Raw genomic sequence first — 20,404 nt, forward strand, 5'->3', positions numbered from 1 at the left:
GAGGCAGAGACATAGGCAGAGAGAGAAGCAGGGTCCCCGCAGGGAGCCCCATGTGGGACTTGCGCCTGGGACCCAGGGGTCACAACCTGAACCAAAGGCAGATGCTCAGTCATTGAGCCACTCAGGTGCCCCACTCAATCAATACTTCTAATCATGTGATCTACACAGTTTTCCTAAGTGATCTTTCTGATGGTGGGGAATACGATACTTTATGAGGAAGTTTGTTGTTGGATAGTTTAGAATATAACCTTTTAAAACCAACACTTGGAAGAATATTTGTCCCCCTGCAATTATCACCACAGGTCCTGGTTTGACCTTTTGGGGGCCAGACAAAAATTTAATCCCTCTACTATGCTATAGTTTTTCAAAAATCAAAGACTGCCGTCATACACTCTGTCATTCGGCCTTTCTGACTCCAGACAAGGCACATTCCATCCAGCAAGTTTTTTTCCTCTTTAAGATAAGGATCATGAACCAGATAATATTTAAGGTCCTTCCATTTCTGATATTCTATGACCTGCAGTATGAGCCTTGAAAATAAGTGGAACTTCTGTGCTTTTTCTGCTTCTTCCCACCATCTATACTCAGTATAGATGACTCTCTGGAGTAGTAAAAAAGTAGAAGCATATTTCTTAGGAACTGATAATTAACCTTTCAACCATCAATTCAATTATGGTTACAACAGCTTTGAGGAGCTCTAGTGGTACAACTCCCAAAACAGCAACCAAGAGGCGAGAAGCCCAGGATTGGCTTTCATGGTGGTTTCAACCATCAGAGTCCAAGAATCATCTTCACACAACAACAATAATGGCTGGTAATGAGTTATTATTATTTCATAAGATCTCTTGACAATTTTCAATAGTTCATTGACCTCAGGGATACTTATCCTAAAGTCCATTCTGGTTTCACGAATGTTTCTGATAACTTTTGAAGCATCATGAACTTGGAAACCCATATGTTTGACTTTATAGCATTAATAAGCAGATTTCTTCTTTCTATTCCACAGAATTAATACAGGCCCAGAGGAGGCTAATAAGAGCACTGTGAAAGGGGGCCAATCTTTCTTGATGACAGAACAAAATTTTGACTCTGAAAGATGTTCCAAAATGACAAAAGTCATTAAAAATTCTTGACTTTCCATGAGAAAATAAAATAGCGTAGCTGGAGCTAGAAAAATTTAGAAACTCTCCTTCAGTGGAACTATTCTTTGGGCAGCCACTGATAGTAAGAAAAGACAGATGGTCACTCCAAAAGATAGCATGACCCCCATTGAAAGTATACGAAAGCCCTTTTCAGGAAAGAGACATCTTCTACAGTAACCACTGAGAAGAGGCTGAGGGTCTCCGTCTTCCTTCCTATGATGTGTCCAGAAGGGAAAACGTGAGAATTTCTCAAAATCCTGGCTCCAGTCCACTTTGGTCGACTCTTTTGGTTGATTAAGAAATGCCGGGCATGATTTCTTTGTGAATTGACTAATTTTGTTGTGGCTGGATGCTGCTCGGTTGTTGAGGATGGTAATTCAGTTTGCATTTGTGTTCAGAGCTCTGGTGATGTGATTGATGCTAGAAGGCCAACAGATGAGTTAACAAATAGTGAATTAGTGAACACACCTATGGGATTTTAAAAAATGATGGATGTGTTTGGATTCCAAAAGTTTTCTGAAGGTGGCTGGACAAAACAAATGGGCACATGTGAAATCTTTTCATTCTATTCTTGACACCCTAGCTTTAATGGCACATGCTTAATACGTTAATAATCTGAAAGCATGGGAGGGGGAGAGTTTACTGGCCTTTTCTTCTTTTGTTTCTTTGCTGGGGTTATGTCCATATTTATTCTTTTAACTTCCTTAAAGAGAGTGTTCAGTTGTAAAGGTCACAGCCAATTGTTTTTAGATCTATGCATTAGCTTCATAGACTAGGATATAAGAATTTGGGGGTACGCAACTCAGATGTCTCACTCTTCTTAAAATGTTGGGAATTCCATTATACATTCTGTGCCTGATTTTCTTCCTTTGTCAAATGGGTTGCTTGGCATCCAGGTCAGCCACTAACATAAGTCACCACAACAGGTACGGATTCAAGTATCATCTCAGCAGGCTGGGAACCAACTGAAGAAAATGAAGATGAAAGAGACAAACACCCCAGTTATTCTGGATCAGGCATTGATGATGATGAAGATTTTATCTCCAGCACCAGTAAGAATAATCAATTAGTAGAACCATTTATGCAAGGCTTACTGATTAATCTGAGTGATGCCCAGTAGTGCCTACCTTGGGAAATAGTTAATGTGGAAAGTGAGCATAAATCTATGGCTTATCACACTTTAGTTATACCTTAGTCCTAGATCATGAAGGAAGAAAAAAATTTTTTTTTCAAAATGGGAGTCAAGACTTCCTTCCATTTGAGCAATAGAGCAATGGAGCAATTAGGAAAATATCTTTTATAAAACTCCTATTGTCTTAGGTTCTTTCTGTTTTGTATATTTATATGATCTGCTGCTGCAGATTCTCCTTGAATTATTGGGCTTTGTCAGAGAATGGCATAGGAAAACACTACAACAAATATTTATTGTGTACCTACCGTGCTTGGTGCTGGGAACAAAAAGATTAAAAAAAAAAACACAGAGCTCTTGCCTTCAAACTATCATTTATTGAAGCAGTAGAATGTGAGTGGGAGGATATTAATTAAAAGTTGTAGATGATTCTACATTGAAGACTTAAACGGTCCTAGAAAGGCTTAAAAGTTGGGAACCAGAATTCAAGAATCGTCAGAATCAAAACTTGGTTGAAATCAAGGGGGCAAATCCAGTTTTAACAAATGAGTAGGGCACCCATATAATTAAAAGACTTTGAAGGAAAGGACAAATGTTAGCTGAGCTTTAACAGAAACAGTGCCAAGTATTAAAAACAAATAGTGAATACACTGTATAATAGTATCCAAATTTGTGACGGTTATAAAACTTTTCGAGGGCAGAGATGGAAATTGAGCTGAGAAGCATCCTTTAAAAACACATGCAAAGGTCAGTCTAATAGTTAGCCAGATGACCGGGTTTCCTGGACATATCTCTCATGATTGGAGATGTTGCTGAATAAAGATGAGAATTCTGAACCTGAATTTCCCATATCACTTCATCACTCTTGTCCTCAGAGATGGTATACTTTTGTGGTGTGACATGGACTCTCTCAGGTCACTGAAGTTCTGACTGTCTTACTGAAACCTGAGAGTGCTGTCTCCTAAATGGACAGCACCCAGGAAGGGACGAGTCCAAAAAGTAGCTTGGGCTCTGAGGCATCGGAGTATATGGCATCGATGCCACAAATACTGAAGATGACCTAGATACTTTATATCTAAGCTCTTAAGTGGTATATTCTTTAGACTGGACACCTCTGCAGAGCTTGGTCTAGAAAACAAGGAAACCCCTTTTAATAACTTCAGAGAGAAAATCAAATAGCCAAAAGACACTGGAGCTTTACTATCACACTGTCTTCTGGGTTCAGGACACAGAAGGTGGGGCCATCAGTAAAGATGTGGTCTTGATACTTGAGAAACTCAGCTTTCTTGGGTGGCAACCCAAACAGATCAACCTGAAAATAAATAGTGTGATTAAGCTCCTGGGGAAAATGCCCATTGGTATTTTTCATCTCTGTGGTGTATTTTCCAATTTCAGCTCACTGTTTTCAGCGCACTGCTTGGCACCTGTGTACGTGATTAAGCAGGGTGCCTTTTTCTTCTGTAGGGATATGACAACTGCCACTTTTTCACGCTTGTTGAGAATGGGCATAATGATTCTAAACTTGACTTGCTTCACTCGTGAAATAGAGCTGATGGTATTACAGTTCTGTAAAAGAACTAGTGGAGATTTTAGTTGGGTATTGAAATAAGTTTGGAAGAATTAGGATGGATTTGCACATAATATTTTCACAAAAGCAATTGATCCTAATTTTGTCGTGATCCTTCTGTCAGGTGTCTCCTACTCCAGCTCTATCATTTTGGGTGACAGTTTCAGCCTCTGGTGGATGTATGCCTCTTTTTCTTTTTTTCTCCTCTCCCCCCCCCCCCCCCCCGCCGTCGACCATCTGCTAATGGTGGTGGGTTACCTATGGTGCTTTTCTACTGAATGTATGAATCTTGTTTTTCTCTCATTGGCTATGAATGGCTTGCTCATGAAGTGCTTTCTATTTGTTGAGAATACCATAGGTATTTGCTAAATATTTAGAAATGTAAATCATATGGCTGTTCTGGGTCAATGTTCTTTCTTAGAATCATCTATAGGAAATCCCTGGCTGCTCAGGGTATGCCTTCCCCCACCAAAACTCTTAATGAAATAAAGTGATCATATCATCATGGTATAGTCTTCAGGTATCTACCTCTTTAGCCTGAGGATCTCCACGTAGCACACTTGCCAGTGATACCAATTCCTAGGGCTCTCAGGCGCACAGGGCTGTTACAGACTGCATGGATGGGCAAAATGCTAATGTTTTCGGCTCTCCTCGGTGGAGGGTGTTTCCAAAGCTGTTCTTCCTTCTGCTGCAGCTCCTTTCGCTGCTTTCTCTGGAACATGTTGTGTACTGACACCAACGTGTTCTTTGACAGAATGTAGAGGACACTGAGGTGCTTGACAATATGGCTGAATCAAGCTGAAGTCCCTCTCTCTCTGCTTTCCCTCCGTTTTCACTCAACCATCTATACAACCTGGTATAGATGATTCACTGTATAGACCAAAGAAGAGAGAGATGTGTAAAACAAGTAGTGAAGGCTCAAGAGCTAACATTTTCCTAATTGCTTCAATCATCATTATCACAGTTCCAACCACACCACGGCTTTTTAGCCACCCAAAACAGAACCAGGATTGGACCCCGTGGAGCCCAGGCGAATCGAATCCAGAAGTATTACTTCAGACTACTACAAGGATGACTGGTAATGGGTTATGCATACTTCATTAAAGATTTTTTTTCCCTCAAAGTCTATGATGCTGCAAAGCCCAATCATCAGGACTCAGTGGGAAATGTAGTTAATGCCTCATCACAGATTCTAAACTTTCATGAGGATACTTGGTTCGACCTAGGAGTTATTTATCAATCATACCATTTGGGTACAAGATACTTTATGTTGCTTTATTATAAAAATGAACACATTACCTTGGTTTATGGTGCTGCCCTCGACAAAGTGATTATAGTAGAATAACAGGTAATCATTAAGAAATTTCATGCCCATTGATTTTCTCTTGGGAGAGTTTAGTGGAGTCACTCAAAAGTATTGAGCGGAGATGCTCAGAGGTACCATTTAGGCATAGCACTGTTAAATAGCATGCTTTGTAATGGAAGAGCACAACACCAAAGGTTGGTTGATTAAAAAGTCACAGTGTATATAACCATCATCACGGCAGATGTGGACAGAAGTGGCACCAGTGCTAATGGAGAAAACTGGACCCGCGAACCACACTCTCCTCTCATTCACCATGAGCACCATGATGAAGAGGAGGCCCAGCATGCTACAAGCACAAGTAAGGAGGATGGTGGTCAGCAGTTCTGGCTTAGATGAGTTAGTGAAGTCATTCGGAAGAATAGGGAAGAATTTTTTTTAGACATTAGCCATGTCTTCTATTTCTATACAGTAATTTCTTTTATCCATGGAGCATGAAAAGCTGCCAAGTCTACACACAAGTTCTAGGAGTTGGAAGAAAAATGCTAACTTGTCAGGTTGCCCACAAGGCCAAAATGTTGAAATGTTTTTAAGAGATCTGAGATATGTTTTTTTGTGTGTGTGTTAGAGATCCCTCAAGGTTCCATTTGGGTGATTTGTGTGTGTTTATGGAAATGTGTGATGAAGAGTGTATCTTTTGGTGCCGAGCAGTGGAATCTGGAAAGAAAGCTTGACAAGTGCATTGATGATCTTTGGAATGCTTATCTTCTGTGAAGATCTTTGATGAATCCAGTTTCTTTTTTTACATTCTCTTCCTCACTGCATTGTAGAAAGGCATCCCTTGTACTCTTTGGAGGAAGGTCAGTAGCTCATATAGACTATATTTGAATTTCTGTGACTGTTCTTTTTCTGTTTCTAAGCTCAGAGTAGCTTGGGGAAGGCTTTGTACTGTTATTTCTACTTACGTGCAAACATCTCAGGTTTTGCAAAAACAATCTCAAGTCTCACTACTGATCTCTGAGGATAGAACTAAAAAAGTAAGGAGTATATACTCTTCTTCCTTCTTGGAGATATGCCTATCATGTTTGGGAAAAAAAGAAGCTTTAATTTAGGATGACAGCTTGTAATATCTTTAAAACTATGATTTAACTATTATTCTCTTAGCTTTGGATACTCCTAAGGCAAGAATGTAAGAAGCAGCCACTTAGAAACCAAAGAGAGAAGCCATAGTTTTTGAGGGATGCCTTCAGACAACAAAAGAAGCATTTCAGACATCAACCAGGATGTAGGTTTTAAGTCCTGGGCATTGTGCTGAATACACCCAACAGGCCTGCAGCTCATTTCTTATCCCAGTGGATTTTATTTTTGTGTGACGGCTATGGGCTGAGTTAACAAGAGTCTTCTGATAGAAGGAAAAAATGAGAAGCAGACGTCTCTTCAGAATGGGATTCCGTACCATTCCCCTTTGGAACCAGTATATCTTAGAATTTAAGACAGTTTGTACTTAAAAAGGAGACAGTTTCTTAAGAGGCTTGGAATTAATGAGCCCATTGTCAAAAGGTGGTGGGGGAGGGGGGGAGGGGACAGCATTCCTGGAGGGGGGTTGAAAATCCAGATGTAACAGAACCTCACAGAGGGAAAGGGGAAAGTGGTAACCTCTACAGCAATTCTCTTATCAGTACTTACAAAACCTAAAGAGATTCTGGTTGGTGACCTCTGGGCTTTGTCAAAGACCATTACAACTTCTAGAAGAGAGTTAGCCTTCATATTTTACGATGGAAATCCTATCCTCTGCCAATCCATATGTTGCAAACAGCAGGGTCACTGGATATTTAAAGGATCGTTATGTTTCTAAAGATAGTGTAGTGTGTGCATGTGTGCGTGTGTGTGTGTGTGTGTGTGTGTGTGTGTGTGTACCCATGCATTTGTCTTTTTCTTTCTTTTCTAAAACATTTTGAGTAGGCAGTTTATGTTCGGGTTAGTCTCCCCCTTTTTGTAATTAGGCTCATGGTTTTTGTAACTTCGTTGTTTGTCAGGAGGTAGTGATTTAGTCAGTGGGAGGTGAAACTGAAGATTTGGGACTTCTTTTTCCTCCCTCTGGATAACCAGTTAACCCCAGGAATGTTTTGGCCAATGCAAGGGTAAAATGAGGACATAGGTTTTATTTTTTAAAGATTTTTCTTATTATCAAATCACACATATCATTTTCTAAAATTATGGAATACAACCAGTCTTACCAGTTGCAAAATACACTTTGGCTTGGCAAGTCTATAGGCTTTCATTTTCTTGATGAACTGAACATTTGCTATTAGGAGCTATAAATGAAAATGACAGTGGCATTCTGATTTTTCCCAAAGGCACCCTGATACAATTTTATTCCATTCATTTTATTCTTTTTAAAACTGGACTACTACAACACTGAGAGGTTGAAATTTTTAGCTCATCACACATTTCTATTGTTTGTATAATCCTAAACACTGGCTAGAATAGCTTTCTTCCATTGACTTAATTTTGTTAAAAAGTAATTTTGGCAATTTTAGATGCCACGTAGACATAACTTTGTAATGTGCCAGTCTTTGTCAACATCTTTCATGCTGGGCACATCTGCTGCTGGTGCCTTTCCAGTGCATGTGATCATGGGTTATGTGACCACCATTTGAGAAGTCCTCCCACCATGCTGATTTTATCATCAATTGGTTATATAATATACTCCTCCCCTCAAAATCACTGCAGCAAAGGGCTTAATTCTTTGGAGGCAATGTTCTCTCAGTCAAGGATATATGAGGCCATGGAATATGGTAAACTAAGACTCATTACTGGGAATTCATAGACTAGGCTAGTCTTAACTTTGTGCCAATCTGGATGTAGGATTTTGAGCAAAAGTACTCTGAGTCCCAGTTTTCCTATCTGAAAAATGGAAAGATTGGGCCATTGATCTCTAATATCTCTTCCAGAATATCAGTGGTCTCTGTCCTTGCTGCTGTCCTTTTCTACCTTTTCTCCCATAGGTATATGGCTTTGACATATTAAGATATGTGTTGGTAAGGAAATTGAACAATAATGGCTCACAATTGTTCTTCTCACAGCCGAGGCAATCCCTAGTAGTACAATAGAAGAAACAGCTACCCAGAAAGAGCAGTGGGTTGAGAATGGATGGCATGGGAAATATCCGCAGTCACCAAAAGAAGACTCTCATTCAACAGCAGGGACAGCTGGTAATGGGTTGTTTAACAAGCAAACTTGGGTGGAAACTTCCTCTTGGGTTAAATGTTAAGCATAGAGAACACTGAACAAAAAGACATTGAAAGAAGAATTGCAAATTATTAATTATTAATTAATTAATTAGTAAATTATGATATGGTCAACACAGAGCCAACTCTTAAATGCTCATAACAAATCACCTAAGTAGGAATTGATCTAGCATGCAAAGAAGACACAGAGAATATGACTCCTGCATATGCCACTTTCAGATCTAGTTTTGGGCATCCCCTAGTGAGATTTTAGCAGAGACTTTGATCTTACCAAATACTCCCTTTTGTTTTGTAAAGGAATCTACGATATAGCTTTATAAAATACTGGGCATGTTAGAAAGTATTTGGTCAGAACTCTAATGTTAGAAGAAATGGAGCCAGATAGTTAGAAAATAACTGTTTGATGTCATTTAGCCCTTTGGTCATGTCTGTTTGGAGATTTCTCTTTGAACACACAGTGCTTTTTTCTTAGATTTACAAAAATACACCTTCTCTATTCTTGAACTGTGGGATCATGAAAATTGGACTTGAGTCCTGTCATCATCTCTAAGTGATGCCAGATAACTTGACTCTGCAAACTCCTATGCATGATTCTTTTGTCTGTGTGACAGAAACATGGAAATGCATCCTGTCTTGTAAGAGAATATGAATTCTGTATTCTCACTTGGTATCAGAATAGCCCCCTGCTTCCATTTGCAATATAGAATGTAATGCAGGATGTGCTTCCAGTGTGTGGCAGCTTCTGAATGCATACCTGGCAAAGCAGTGGATTCAGTGACTGGCTCTGTGGTGTGGTTGTTGCTAAGGGGCTCCTATTGTAATCTTCCCTACCTATGTATCTCCACTGGTTCTGAATGAAGCAAAAGCACATGCTGAATTCTTATATGTCCCTTGAGCTGTGAATCCCCTTGTTAGAAGGTAATGCTTCTGATGGATTCCATTCATGCTTTTGAGATGAATGCTGTTTACTTTCATGTTTATCTTGTGGGCAGCCTGATTCCTTCTTTAAATCACTACCAGTCTAATGTGCATTTCACTGGGATGTGGTTGTCTCTGAATGACATCATGCGCTTAGACACTTCCTCCTTTAAGGGTTGGTGGCAAAATGGCATGTGGTTCAAGAACTACCTCTTTATCTTCACATGATGACTATAACTCATTCTCTGTTCGTGCAGGAGTTATTAATACCTTTGTGTCCTCTAGTTCACATGCTGATTGCTAAGTAAATGAGCATGAACAGACCCATACCTGCTAAAACATCCTGTGTTTACACAAGTTCTTGGCCCTCTATACCAGGAAGGTGCTTTCATTGTGTTGTCTAGAGAATAAAGTCTCTTTAAATTTGTCAGTGTATCCCTGGTCAGATGTCAACTAACACTTTAACACTTGCTTGAACTACCTGGTCACAACAGCCACAGCCCAAGACAGCCATCCAGATCAAAAAACGACAACGCAGAGTCAAGAGGACAGCTCCTGGACTTATTTCTTTGACCCAATCTCACATCCAATGGGACCAGGTCATCAAACGGAAAGATGGATGGGTAATAGCCTCTGAGATTTTCTATATGTTATGTTTTTGAAAGGCACCAAATGGCCACTTACCTAGAAATGTGCCCTTGATTTTAGACCAGTCTGCTTTCCCAAGGAACCTGAAGTATCTTCAAAAATTAGTTTTCTAGGTAGGGGTGATAAGTACATTCATCTGAATATGAAATCTTGGGCCGAGGTTAAAGAATTCAGCCAGAGGGGATCCCTGGGTGGCGCAGCGGTTTGGTGCCTGCCTTTGGCCCAGGGCATGATCCTGGAGACCCGGGATCGAATCCCACATCGGGCTCCCGGTGCATGGAGCCTGCTTCTCCCTCTGCCTGTGTCTCTGCCTCTCTCTCTCTCTCTGTATCTGTCATAAATAAATAAAATATTAAAAAAAAAAAAAGAATTCAACCAGAGGGTTAAAGCAGAATTAGTCCTAAAGTGGCAGGAGTGGAAGTTATTTTCTCTGAAGAAGAAGCAGCCTCAAGATTTATTTTCTGTTTACTTTTAAGTACAAGGTTTTAAAGAGAGTGAAGTGATTGAATTCAGTGACTTTTTTCATGGTAGACCCAAAGATGTAACTTAAAGAAATCTTAGAGGTCAAAAACTGGTGAGTATTCATTTCAAACAAGTAACTAAAAAGCTCAGAAAATATAATTATTCACTCTTGCCACATTTAGAAAGAAGTACGGTACCCAGTGACTTAGGGTTTGGACCACTCTTGGTCCTCAATAAATATTTGCAAATTTAATGAATGGACTGCTTTTATACAGGATAGAATCCCTGTTTTCTTAAATATCAGTCTTATTTATCTATAAGCAATTAAAAATAGAAATGAAAGAGAAAGTAAAAGAGATACTAGTTGTAGTTCTGCAAAAAATGGAGGATTTTGATTTTTTTGACCAGTTTTTATATTCAAAAGGAATTCTTTCTTTATCAGAACAGATGACAGCTTTCCTGAGAGAATCTGCAGGAGTTGGCAGCAGGTGGTGTTATCACTTTTTTTTTTTCAGTCTTTACTAAGCTGGAGAATCCGTGCTCCTTACTATACCCGTGAATTGAGTTACTCAAGTTTTTTAAAAAAATTATTTGACAAGATGTCTTGATCACAGAAATATCACATTCCAAAAAAGAAGAAAAAACCAAGAGTCAATAGAGGGAAGTGAATTTTCAGTCATAGCATTGAATATGTTATCTGGATCCAAACTGCCAAGGGTATGCATAACATAGACTGTATTAAAATGGGTTCTAAGAGCATAATAATGATGTCTCTTGATGTTGAATTGAACCAAATTATCTACAAAATGAATCCCAGAGTCTCTATGGCTTCCTTCCTTTAAAACATCCTATGCTGTTCCCCAATATTAATGATCAGATATCCCTTAAGCTACAATTTTGTTAAATATCTGTTAATGTGCAGTGCATTATGGACACAGCATGTTCCATGGCCTTACAGAACTTAAAATTTAGGAAAAGAGAACATTTATCATCAAAATGTATCTAACAATATTAAACGATAAGTAATAGATGTCAAATGAATGTTGCCCCCGATAAACACAAAAATTCAAAGGACTCTCCAGAGTGTCGGAGAAAAGTAGATCAGATCTGGTTTTACAAAAATGAAAAAAAACAAAAAACAAAAAAACCATGAATAGAGAAAGGAAGTCAGGGAAAGTTTTTCTAGAAAGGAGACTCAAGTATGGAGAGGCATGAAGGAAGGGAAACCAAAGGATGGTATGGATTTTTCAGAGTGACTGGGCCCTTTTCTCATAAAGGAAGATGAGTTTGAGTGGCTAGGTTGTGGCCATTAGGTTGCGGGGTTGAAGTGCCACATGCCAACCCAACACACGTGTGTGCACATGGCTGCTGGTGGCGCTGGTGTATCCATGGTGGAAAACCAAACCAGTGAAAACTAACCTTCATGATCAATATTAATCCTCCATACTGATGAACAGAAAGAGGGTCTGTCTATTAAATTGAACATGTCAAAGATAATACAATTGACTTCAACCATAGATTGGTGCAAAATATCTTGAAGGATTCTACTTATAGAAGGGAAGGTGAGCAAGAGTGTCTAGAGGCTTAACAGACAGGACTTTTTCTGAGAGCATATCCATTTGGGGTTTTGATTTAGGTTAACTAGCCTTTCCTCCTTTTTGAAACCTGGGATAATACAGTCAGCCATGTTTTGCCCTACAAAGATCTTAATTCTCTTTTCTTGTATATAAAGGCTTCATTGTAGATATGAGTGTCCAATATTCCTGTGTTTCCCTCTGGAGTCATCTGGACCTGATTAAATCTCTCTGGATGCAGCAGTATGGGTAGACTTGGAGTTGGACGGCCAGCAACAGTGATAGTGCTTTTGGATTGTTTGGTCGCTGTTTCACTCAGGACTTGTTATTTCAGCCCCACCGATCTGTGGCAATTACTAGAAACAGCACATTTAAATCCTTCGGTGACATTTTGGCGTCTCTCAACATTGCACATGTTAAATCCCAGAGACATCTCAAACTTGTGTTTATAGGAAGAATGATTCACTGACATCTACTGCTTTTTATTCTTGCCCCTGAATACTTCCCATGGCTTCCATGTAGGTAGTATTGGATAATAATTTTATGTTATATGCACATTCACTTTGTGAAAGGAAAAAGACCAAAAGAGAAAGGGGGCTGTACATTTTTTTTAATTAAAAAAAGTTTAAAAAGCTCTTTTGCCAAGTGAGGGACATGTGAAGAAATGGGAGCTGAACCAGTGCATTTTGTTTTTTCTCCATGATCCAGATCACATGGGTCTATAAGGGAGGCAATGTGTATGGCATGGGACAAGTGACACACGGGCTTTGTTTCTGTCTTTTTGCAAAGCTTGAGGTATCTCATGTTCATTTAGAGTCCTTCCAGACTCAGCAAAACATAAAATTGTATCTTTCATACACTCAGTCTTTAAATAAAGCCAATTACTTCTTGTGATACTCTTCTGAAGAAGTAATAATTTGTTCCAGTTCTGGAGACATAAGTCAGTATGTACTTTTCCCCCTCTTGTCCAGGTTTGAGTATGAAAATAGTTTGTCTGTAGACCATAAACCACCCTCAGGTAGTGCTTAGTAAATCAAGCATTAACACTGGTTTGATTCCTTCAGATATGGACTCCAGCCATAGTCCCACAAGTCAGCCTTCTGCAGATCCGAACACACATTTGGTGGAAGACTTGGACAGGATAGGACCTCTTTCAATGACGACTCGTAAGGATATAGCAGCCCCTTTACTGGCCTGTGTCCTGCTTCAGCTCTTCCTCACCCTGGCCCACCTGCAGAGCTTGGTGGTGGAATGGAGTTAGTGCTACGTGGCTCGGCTCAAGCCCAGAGTATGAAAGGGTCTTCATTGTCTATTTTCTTGGTGGGTTCTTTAAATCTGATTTTGCCTTCATTCTTGGTGATTTCCAGATGCAATGACTTTATGTTAAAGAAAATTTTTAAAAGTTGTGGGATTCTTCCCAACTTGATTTTCCTTCCCTAAATCATTATGTGAGTAAAACCCAAGACCATGGCTAAGACAGTGGTTTCTCTGTTTTAACCATCTCCCTTTGGTTCCCATCTTTCCTCCAATCAAGGCAGAAGAGAGGTAGGGTTGTTGAGAAAAGAAATTGTGGGGCCAGATAATCATAGAGAATGGAGAAATTACAGCAGCCCACAGAAGGACTCCAGCCATAGTCCACATGTCAGCCTTTCTGCAGATCCGAACACACATTTGGTGGAAGACTTGGACAGGATAGGACCTCTTTCAATGACAACTTGGAAGGATATAACAGCCCCTCTACTGGCCTGTAGTCCTGCTTCAGGAGGGCAAGACATACTGTTGACCATTAACAAAAGTGGCAGGACCCAGAAACAAAAGAGGAACACTTACTTATATCTCTTCCCATTACTGAACATCTTGTCGAACCAGTGCTTAAACTGTTAGTAGCTTTAACTGCCATTATATGGACAGGGCTATCCTAGAGGGCAGCCTGAAGTTGTTCGCGATTTCTTGACCGAGTATGAAAGAAATCCAGATTTATGAGGGCTTCATTTCACTGCTTGATACACATACTGGTCAGAGTCCTTCATGTGAGCCCTTCTAGGTAGAGGGAAAAAGTCAACAAGCATGCGTTGATCACCAAGAATGTATGTAGCACAGTGTTAAGCATCAAAGGAGATGGAGAGAAGCCTAAGAATGGTCCCCTCCAATGGGGGGCCTTGTGTTTCCACTCTATGTCCCTGCTGACTTTTGTTCTGATACTGGGCTTGGGATTTGGTGAATGCCTTTCTCCTGGTTGGCATGTTTACTTGGTGGTGGACATGGCTTACGGATGTGCTTTATGGAATGCTTGCACCTGTAACTCAGGTCAGTACCTTTCTTAGAAGAACACAAAAGAAATCAACCCCAAGTAGTCAGAGTGATTGCAGATATGGGCAGTGGTTCAACCTCAGATTGGTACATGTCAGTGAGGGCCCTGTGTTTGCCCAGGCAAGCGTTTCCTGACGTTTCAGTGCAGTGATGAGAATCCTCATTTACAGACAAGATCAAAAACCTAATAACAGAGTATAATGGTAGCTCTAATTTAATATTCTTTAGAAGGGGCTTAAATATTTCTTTGTGTAAATTTGATCTGAGTTACTTGAGCAGGTTATTCTAGAACTTCTTCTTTCATCCTAGGAAGTGTGCTACCTGCTATCATGGTATTTATTTCCCTACAGTCCCATTTTGCCACCCACCATTCCTTTTTCCTTGTCTCTGTGTTCCTTAGTTTTCCTAAGTGGCTGGAAGCTAGAGTTGAGCCAGGATGATCCAGGGTGGACAAAGTTTTGATTCAGGCTTCACCTTGGCACTTTATCTTTGTTGACTATACTGAAAAAGAGGTTCTTAGGAGCTGATGAGGGATGAAACAGAATTCTGTTGTACATTTCTAGCAATCAGAGGAAAATGGTATACACAAACTTCGGCCTTCCTGTGCACCTACCCGTCTGACACTACCATAGCTAGATCCTCCCTGTCCGCAGTTAACGGAGGATTCGTTTCATGGCTCCAAATTAATGCTGGATTCCTCCCTCATTGAAACAGAGCAAAGTCATACTCAGAGCTTCTCCACATCACCTGGAGGCTTGGAAGAAGATAAAAACCATCCAACGGCTTCTACTCCAACTAGCAGTAAGGATTGTAAAGCTCAGTTGGCTTCAGCTCTTGATAAAGCTCAATAAATTATGGATATTTTTGCGGTGTCTTTGGTGGAGGTACACAACTGGCTGCTGTTAAGCTGTTACTTCTGATCAGAAGGTGTGGCTGGTGATGGTTCTTTGATGTTTCTGCTTTGTAGACCTCTTAGAAGCTACTGTACATAATAAAGTACAAACAGTATTTCTCAATCTAAAAATTTAGGTTTCTTAAACTCTAGAGCTAGTGGCGTGGTTTTAAAATAACGGATCGCTTGTATATGATTTATAATTGGTATAAAGGTCTGAATTCTATCACTCTTCTGTTTTCCTTTCATCAATAATATTATTTTGCCATTCATCCTCTGGACATATATCCATGGTGCTGGTGATTAAGAAGCGGTGCCCTTATGGCAAAGGAAAGAGTAATCTAAGCCTCGGGGCTTTGAAACCTTGCCTTTACGATTCCCTTTGCAGGGAGCATGATTTTACTTTTCAGTTCAATGATGTGTTTTCTCTACTTCATCAAAGGCGGGTCTAATTGAGTAAGAGCTCCAGATTATCTAGTACCTGAGTTGACTTCAAGGTCACCGTCGCAGCAGCATAAACCTAACTCTAGTAATCCAGGCAGACGTTGCAACAAATGCCTCTCCTGGGTGTTGGGATCACCAAAATCTCTTCCACTGAGGCATGTCCAGGTGGTGCCAATCGCAAAATATCGCTTTGGTTCAATAGTAGAACGAACTGTATTGTCTTTTGCTTCGTACTCATGAATAACAAGTGGAAAGCTTTTGCAGCACTAGCATGTTCTGAAGACAAGCACCCGATGGGTGGTGGACTCACAAATGTGGGCTCACCATTGGTTCCACGTCCATACAGATAGAACTGATGGCAGAGGTGGAAGAGAAGGTGGACATCTTCCCGAAGACTCAGCTCCTTCAGTGGAAGCTTCTCATTCTCACTCGCCAGCCACAAATGAATACAGGACCCTCATCCCGGTGACCCCCGCTAAGACGGGGTTCCCTGGAGTTACTGAAGTTAATATTGCTGGAGATTCCAATTCTAACGTTATTCATTTCCTTTCAGGTAACTTGGCCGTTAGCTCCAGATAGCTCCAGATAGCTCTGGTTCGATTTCCCTAGAGAGTGACACAACGCGTACTTTCGTACTACAGGGGGTGGGGGTGGGGGGCATTTTCTGTGCGGGCTATGATTAGACTGATTTGCGATACGGGAATGACCTTTATCACAGGTCATCATTCCAGTCTCCGTTTATTTTTGTGACTTGGTTGTCATGTTAGGATTTCTCTCTTTGTTCCTAATCTTGTGATATATTAATTTGAACCATAGGAAATTAACGTGTTTGTAGGTCAAAGTAGTTAAGTATTGGCAAATTCATTTGATTCAACTCAGATATGCTACCTCATTAGTAAGGTTTTACCCAACATGTGAAAAATTTCCATAGGCTAAAATCTTTTGCTCTGAAATTATCATCTTTACTGGTGATGGATTGGTGAATTTTACTGTTGGTGGAGGGCTCGTGGCTAAACCTGCTTATGATTCACACTTCAGACTTTATGATTTAATCTACTAATAATGCATAGGCTTGATTTCTCGTGTTGTAATGGCAAAGAGATGACTAAAGATGACTCATTCAATTAAGTTGGACACCACCTAAAAGGAGAGTGAGACTTCTTTTCTCAAATACCTAATCTCGCCTACTTCTCCCTTTCTTTGCTCCTCCATTTGCATTAAGAAACTTACATTGAAAAAAAAAAAAAAGAAACTTACATTGAAGGAAAAAGAACTGGACATAACTACTCTGGTTAAGAAATGAGAATTGCAATCTCTCCTCCCCATCCCAGTGATTCAAGTGCTTCTTGCCACTCAACCATTGAATTATATTAAAGATTCGTGATTTTAAATGTATATTTGTAGCCAGGTCTGTCTTTCCTCCCCACCCCCCCCCCCAAAAAAAGTAAGTTTTATGAGAACCCAATAGATAAAACAGATGACATCTGTGATGCTCTAATTGATATGGGGACAGAAGACTCAGGATGTCACATGCTTGGATTCTTGCCTCTGGGCTGCTCACCCAGAGCTTCCTTTTCTAGGCAGTTTTTAAAGATACTAACTTTGGTGATAGTAGCAAGACATAGCCCCTCACACCCTTTGGTTCTTTATCCAGCATGGTTCTGCCCTCAGTTATTAAACATTCCAAGTAGCATTGTCAGTTTTCTTTCAGAGAAATTAATCTTAGACCACTGCCTTGTTTCTCTTGGCAAAATAAGGACCGTTGTGAGATCAAATGAATTTAAATTTTAAATGGCAGTTTTAAAAGTGATAGTATTATGAAAGGGTCACATAACATATTTGTTAGTAAATAAAATGCTTTCGACAAAATTAATATTCACATATGCAGATTCCTTCTATATTCCGTGATCAAACAGATGGATTTTCTGTGGTTCTTCCTGCACTAAATGATTAGTAAGTGATTCAACTGTCATCCTTAGTTTTCCTCCAAGCCACTCAGGTAAAGGTCAGTCTTCCATACGTTTTTCTCAGTCTTGATGCTTGATGTTCAGAACTAAAACATTTGCAGTTGCAGTGGTGTGGTGGTGGTGGTGGTGATGACGATGGTGGTGGTGGTATCGGGGGTGCTGGTGTTGGCATTTCAGCAAATGCTGTTTTCAAGTACTCTAACTAAAGAACAAAACAATCTGTCTCCTCTATACAATTACACAAGGGATTACAGGATGCTTACCTCCACCTTCTCTAATCAAGGAAATGGTGATGATCAGATTTCTACATATTCCTTACAGGTCTTCATAATGGGTGACGGTAACCATTTTATGAAACCATTTTCCCTTTTTGTTGTCATTGTTGTTTGTCTTGTTGTTTTGTTTTGTTCTAAGATTCCAGCATGTTGGAAGTGTTTGGGGAAGAGAGAGGAGAGCGGGGAGGGTTGTTTCCATATGTTAAATTTACATATGTTTGATTTGACCTATGGACCCAGATATTAGCAATTCATGAGTCTGTCTCAATTGAAAACCTTTTGGTGATAGACATCTGGGGAGAGGAGATTATGTTAACTCTTGATGTTGAAAATTCGGATTTCAATTTTGAAAAATCTTATTTTTTATTATTTATTTTTATTCTAATAACCAGGTCCATATTTTTTACATGTTAGCACCCATCTTATTCCTTTTTCACTTATCTTCAAACTCCTTTTCTTTACATAAGCAGTTGACCTTTCCTTTGAATTTTTGCATAACTCAACACCAAGATCTTGCACACCAAAACCATTTTCTATTTCCTGCCTCAGAGAAAACTCCGTAAGTGGCTCATGCTCTGAGTCAGAGAGTACACACACTCCCAGCGATCACATCTGTATAATTCAAAGCATTTAGTCTCTATTTCAAAGACATAGTATCAAGTTCCAATTCAGACCTACAAAGACATCATAATAGAGTGTTAATGTTCTTAGATTTCTACCAAAACCACACTTCCTGTGGTCATCCTGGATGGTCTGTGCTGTCCCAGTTTATTTAATTTTGATTAAAGCTCTAGCCTACTTACCAGTGGATCAAGCAATGAACAGTAATTCATACCATGGAGCCATTCAAGGCTCCTTGCCACTGTTTTTCTGGTGACCTTTAAAACACTAAACTTGGCGATAAGCTGTCTGAAAATGCAAAAGTAAGGAAATGTAAATTGCAGTGGAACACCCAGTAATGAGCCTTTTCTGCTTGCTCCTCACAGAAGACCACGACTCATCGGTTCACCCCAGTGAGAGGTCCCATACCACTCATGGATCAGAATCAGCTGGTAAGTTTGAGCTACTGTAGTCATTTGCTGTTATCATCATTGAGCCTGCTGATGATTAATAAAGTATGAGTCATTGGCTCAAGAAGAGTGGTTCTCAGACTTTCTTAGCATGCATCACTATCACAGAGAGTGCTTATTAAATCACACTGCTGGGCCCCATCCTTAAGGTTTCTGATTCTGTAGGTCTGAGGTGGAGCCTGACCATATTTATTTCTAGTAAGTTCCCTGGTGATGCTGACACTGCAGGGACAATGCAGTACTGTGTTGGAGAAAAGTCTTCCATGTGGAAGGATCAAAAAGAATTCAGGCAGGGTCTCAATTGAGCAAGATATTAAGCCAGTTTGATTAAGAACATGGGTCTTGGAGTAAGAATGGCCTGGGCTTGATCCCAACTCCTCCACACACTGAGGATGTTGCGTTAGGGATTTGAGACTCAGTTTCCTAATGATTAAAATTGGGATAATAATTGTCGCAGGGCATTGTTTTATTTTATTTTATTTTTTTATTTATTTATTTTTTTGCAGGGCATTGTTTTAAAGACTAAATGATGAAACCATGTAAAGCATTTAGCATAACCCCCAGCACATGGCACTGTAGCTAGCATCTAATGAGAATTTACTGTGTGCTGGTGGTGTCATGTGAACACTTCACATAAACTAGGGTGGACCACATGACACTGCCATTTTTGTAGGTCAACCGTCAAATACCCAGGATTTCATATGGTTCATCTCATATTACTTTATTTAATCATCCTACAAACCCTGTGACCTATGTAAGTACTGTTTATCACCCCTGTATTACGGACGAGGACACTAGGACTCAGAGAGGTCAAGTACCTTGGCTGAGTTGACGTCACTGGTGAGTTGAGTGGTGGAGCCAGGTTTCAAGCCCTGAGGTCTCATATTGCCTCTATAAGTATGTTCTGGAGAAAACACTCCATAATGACCATAATTACTGCCAGGCACGTATTATTAAATGGATAAGTGTTTACTGTGACTCAGATCACACCCCTGGAAACATTACTGCGGGCAACAAAAGTCTGACATGAAGCAGGTTTACTTGTGACCAGTATCACTGGGACCACTGAAAGGTCCTGCTGGTATGGGTGGCCCTGATATTGTCAGTGTAGGTGATTCCATGAAAACCAGGTAATCTGTCCGAACCATGGTCTTCCCTTCATGCCCAAGTCAGGGTTGCAGTTGCCTCTAGGTCTAAAGGTTCACACACTTAAAGCAAATACGAAGACGGATATTTACATGGTGGCTTGGTAATAAGCTTTCACATAAGAGCACAGGATATCGGGGTTCGTTAGGAATACTTCTAAAGTAAAGACCAAAGTCTTGGCTCTCTGAGTTCCTTGGGTGGGGCATCTGGCTTTTCCCAAGCTCTTAGTAAAAAAGGGGATCAGCCTTTCCCTTTCCTTCCTAGTAGAACAGGGATCAGTGCACCTGCCTCGGTTACCTCCCAGAG

At 40.1% G+C, this 20,404-nt stretch overlaps 1 protein-coding gene across 4 annotated transcripts in view; it reads left to right on the forward strand.

Moving 5' to 3' along the window:
- Positions 1-20,404, forward strand: part of CD44 (CD44 molecule (IN blood group)) — a 91,545-nt gene that overhangs the window by 56,385 nt on the left and 14,756 nt on the right. The window contains exons 7-16 of one of the 4 annotated variants that reach the window (XM_072791112.1): positions 686-814; positions 2,069-2,194; positions 4,803-4,916; positions 5,386-5,502; positions 8,228-8,356; positions 9,805-9,933; positions 13,059-13,160; positions 15,019-15,105; positions 15,987-16,193; positions 18,869-18,934. In XM_072791112.1, coding sequence (XP_072647213.1) covers positions 686-814; positions 2,069-2,194; positions 4,803-4,916; positions 5,386-5,502; positions 8,228-8,356; positions 9,805-9,933; positions 13,059-13,160; positions 15,019-15,105; positions 15,987-16,193; positions 18,869-18,934 — 1,206 coding nt within the window. The remainder of the gene's footprint in view (positions 1-685; positions 815-2,068; positions 2,195-4,802; positions 4,917-5,385; positions 5,503-8,227; positions 8,357-9,804; positions 9,934-13,058; positions 13,161-15,018; positions 15,106-15,986; positions 16,194-18,868; positions 18,935-20,404) is intronic. The other 3 variants (XM_072791113.1, XM_072791114.1, XM_072791115.1) reach the window with 3 other exon arrangements.

This window comes from Canis lupus, chromosome 21, assembly GCF_048164855.1.
Source record: "Canis lupus baileyi chromosome 21, mCanLup2.hap1, whole genome shotgun sequence".
NCBI classification, from domain to species: Eukaryota; Metazoa; Chordata; class Mammalia; order Carnivora; family Canidae; genus Canis; species Canis lupus.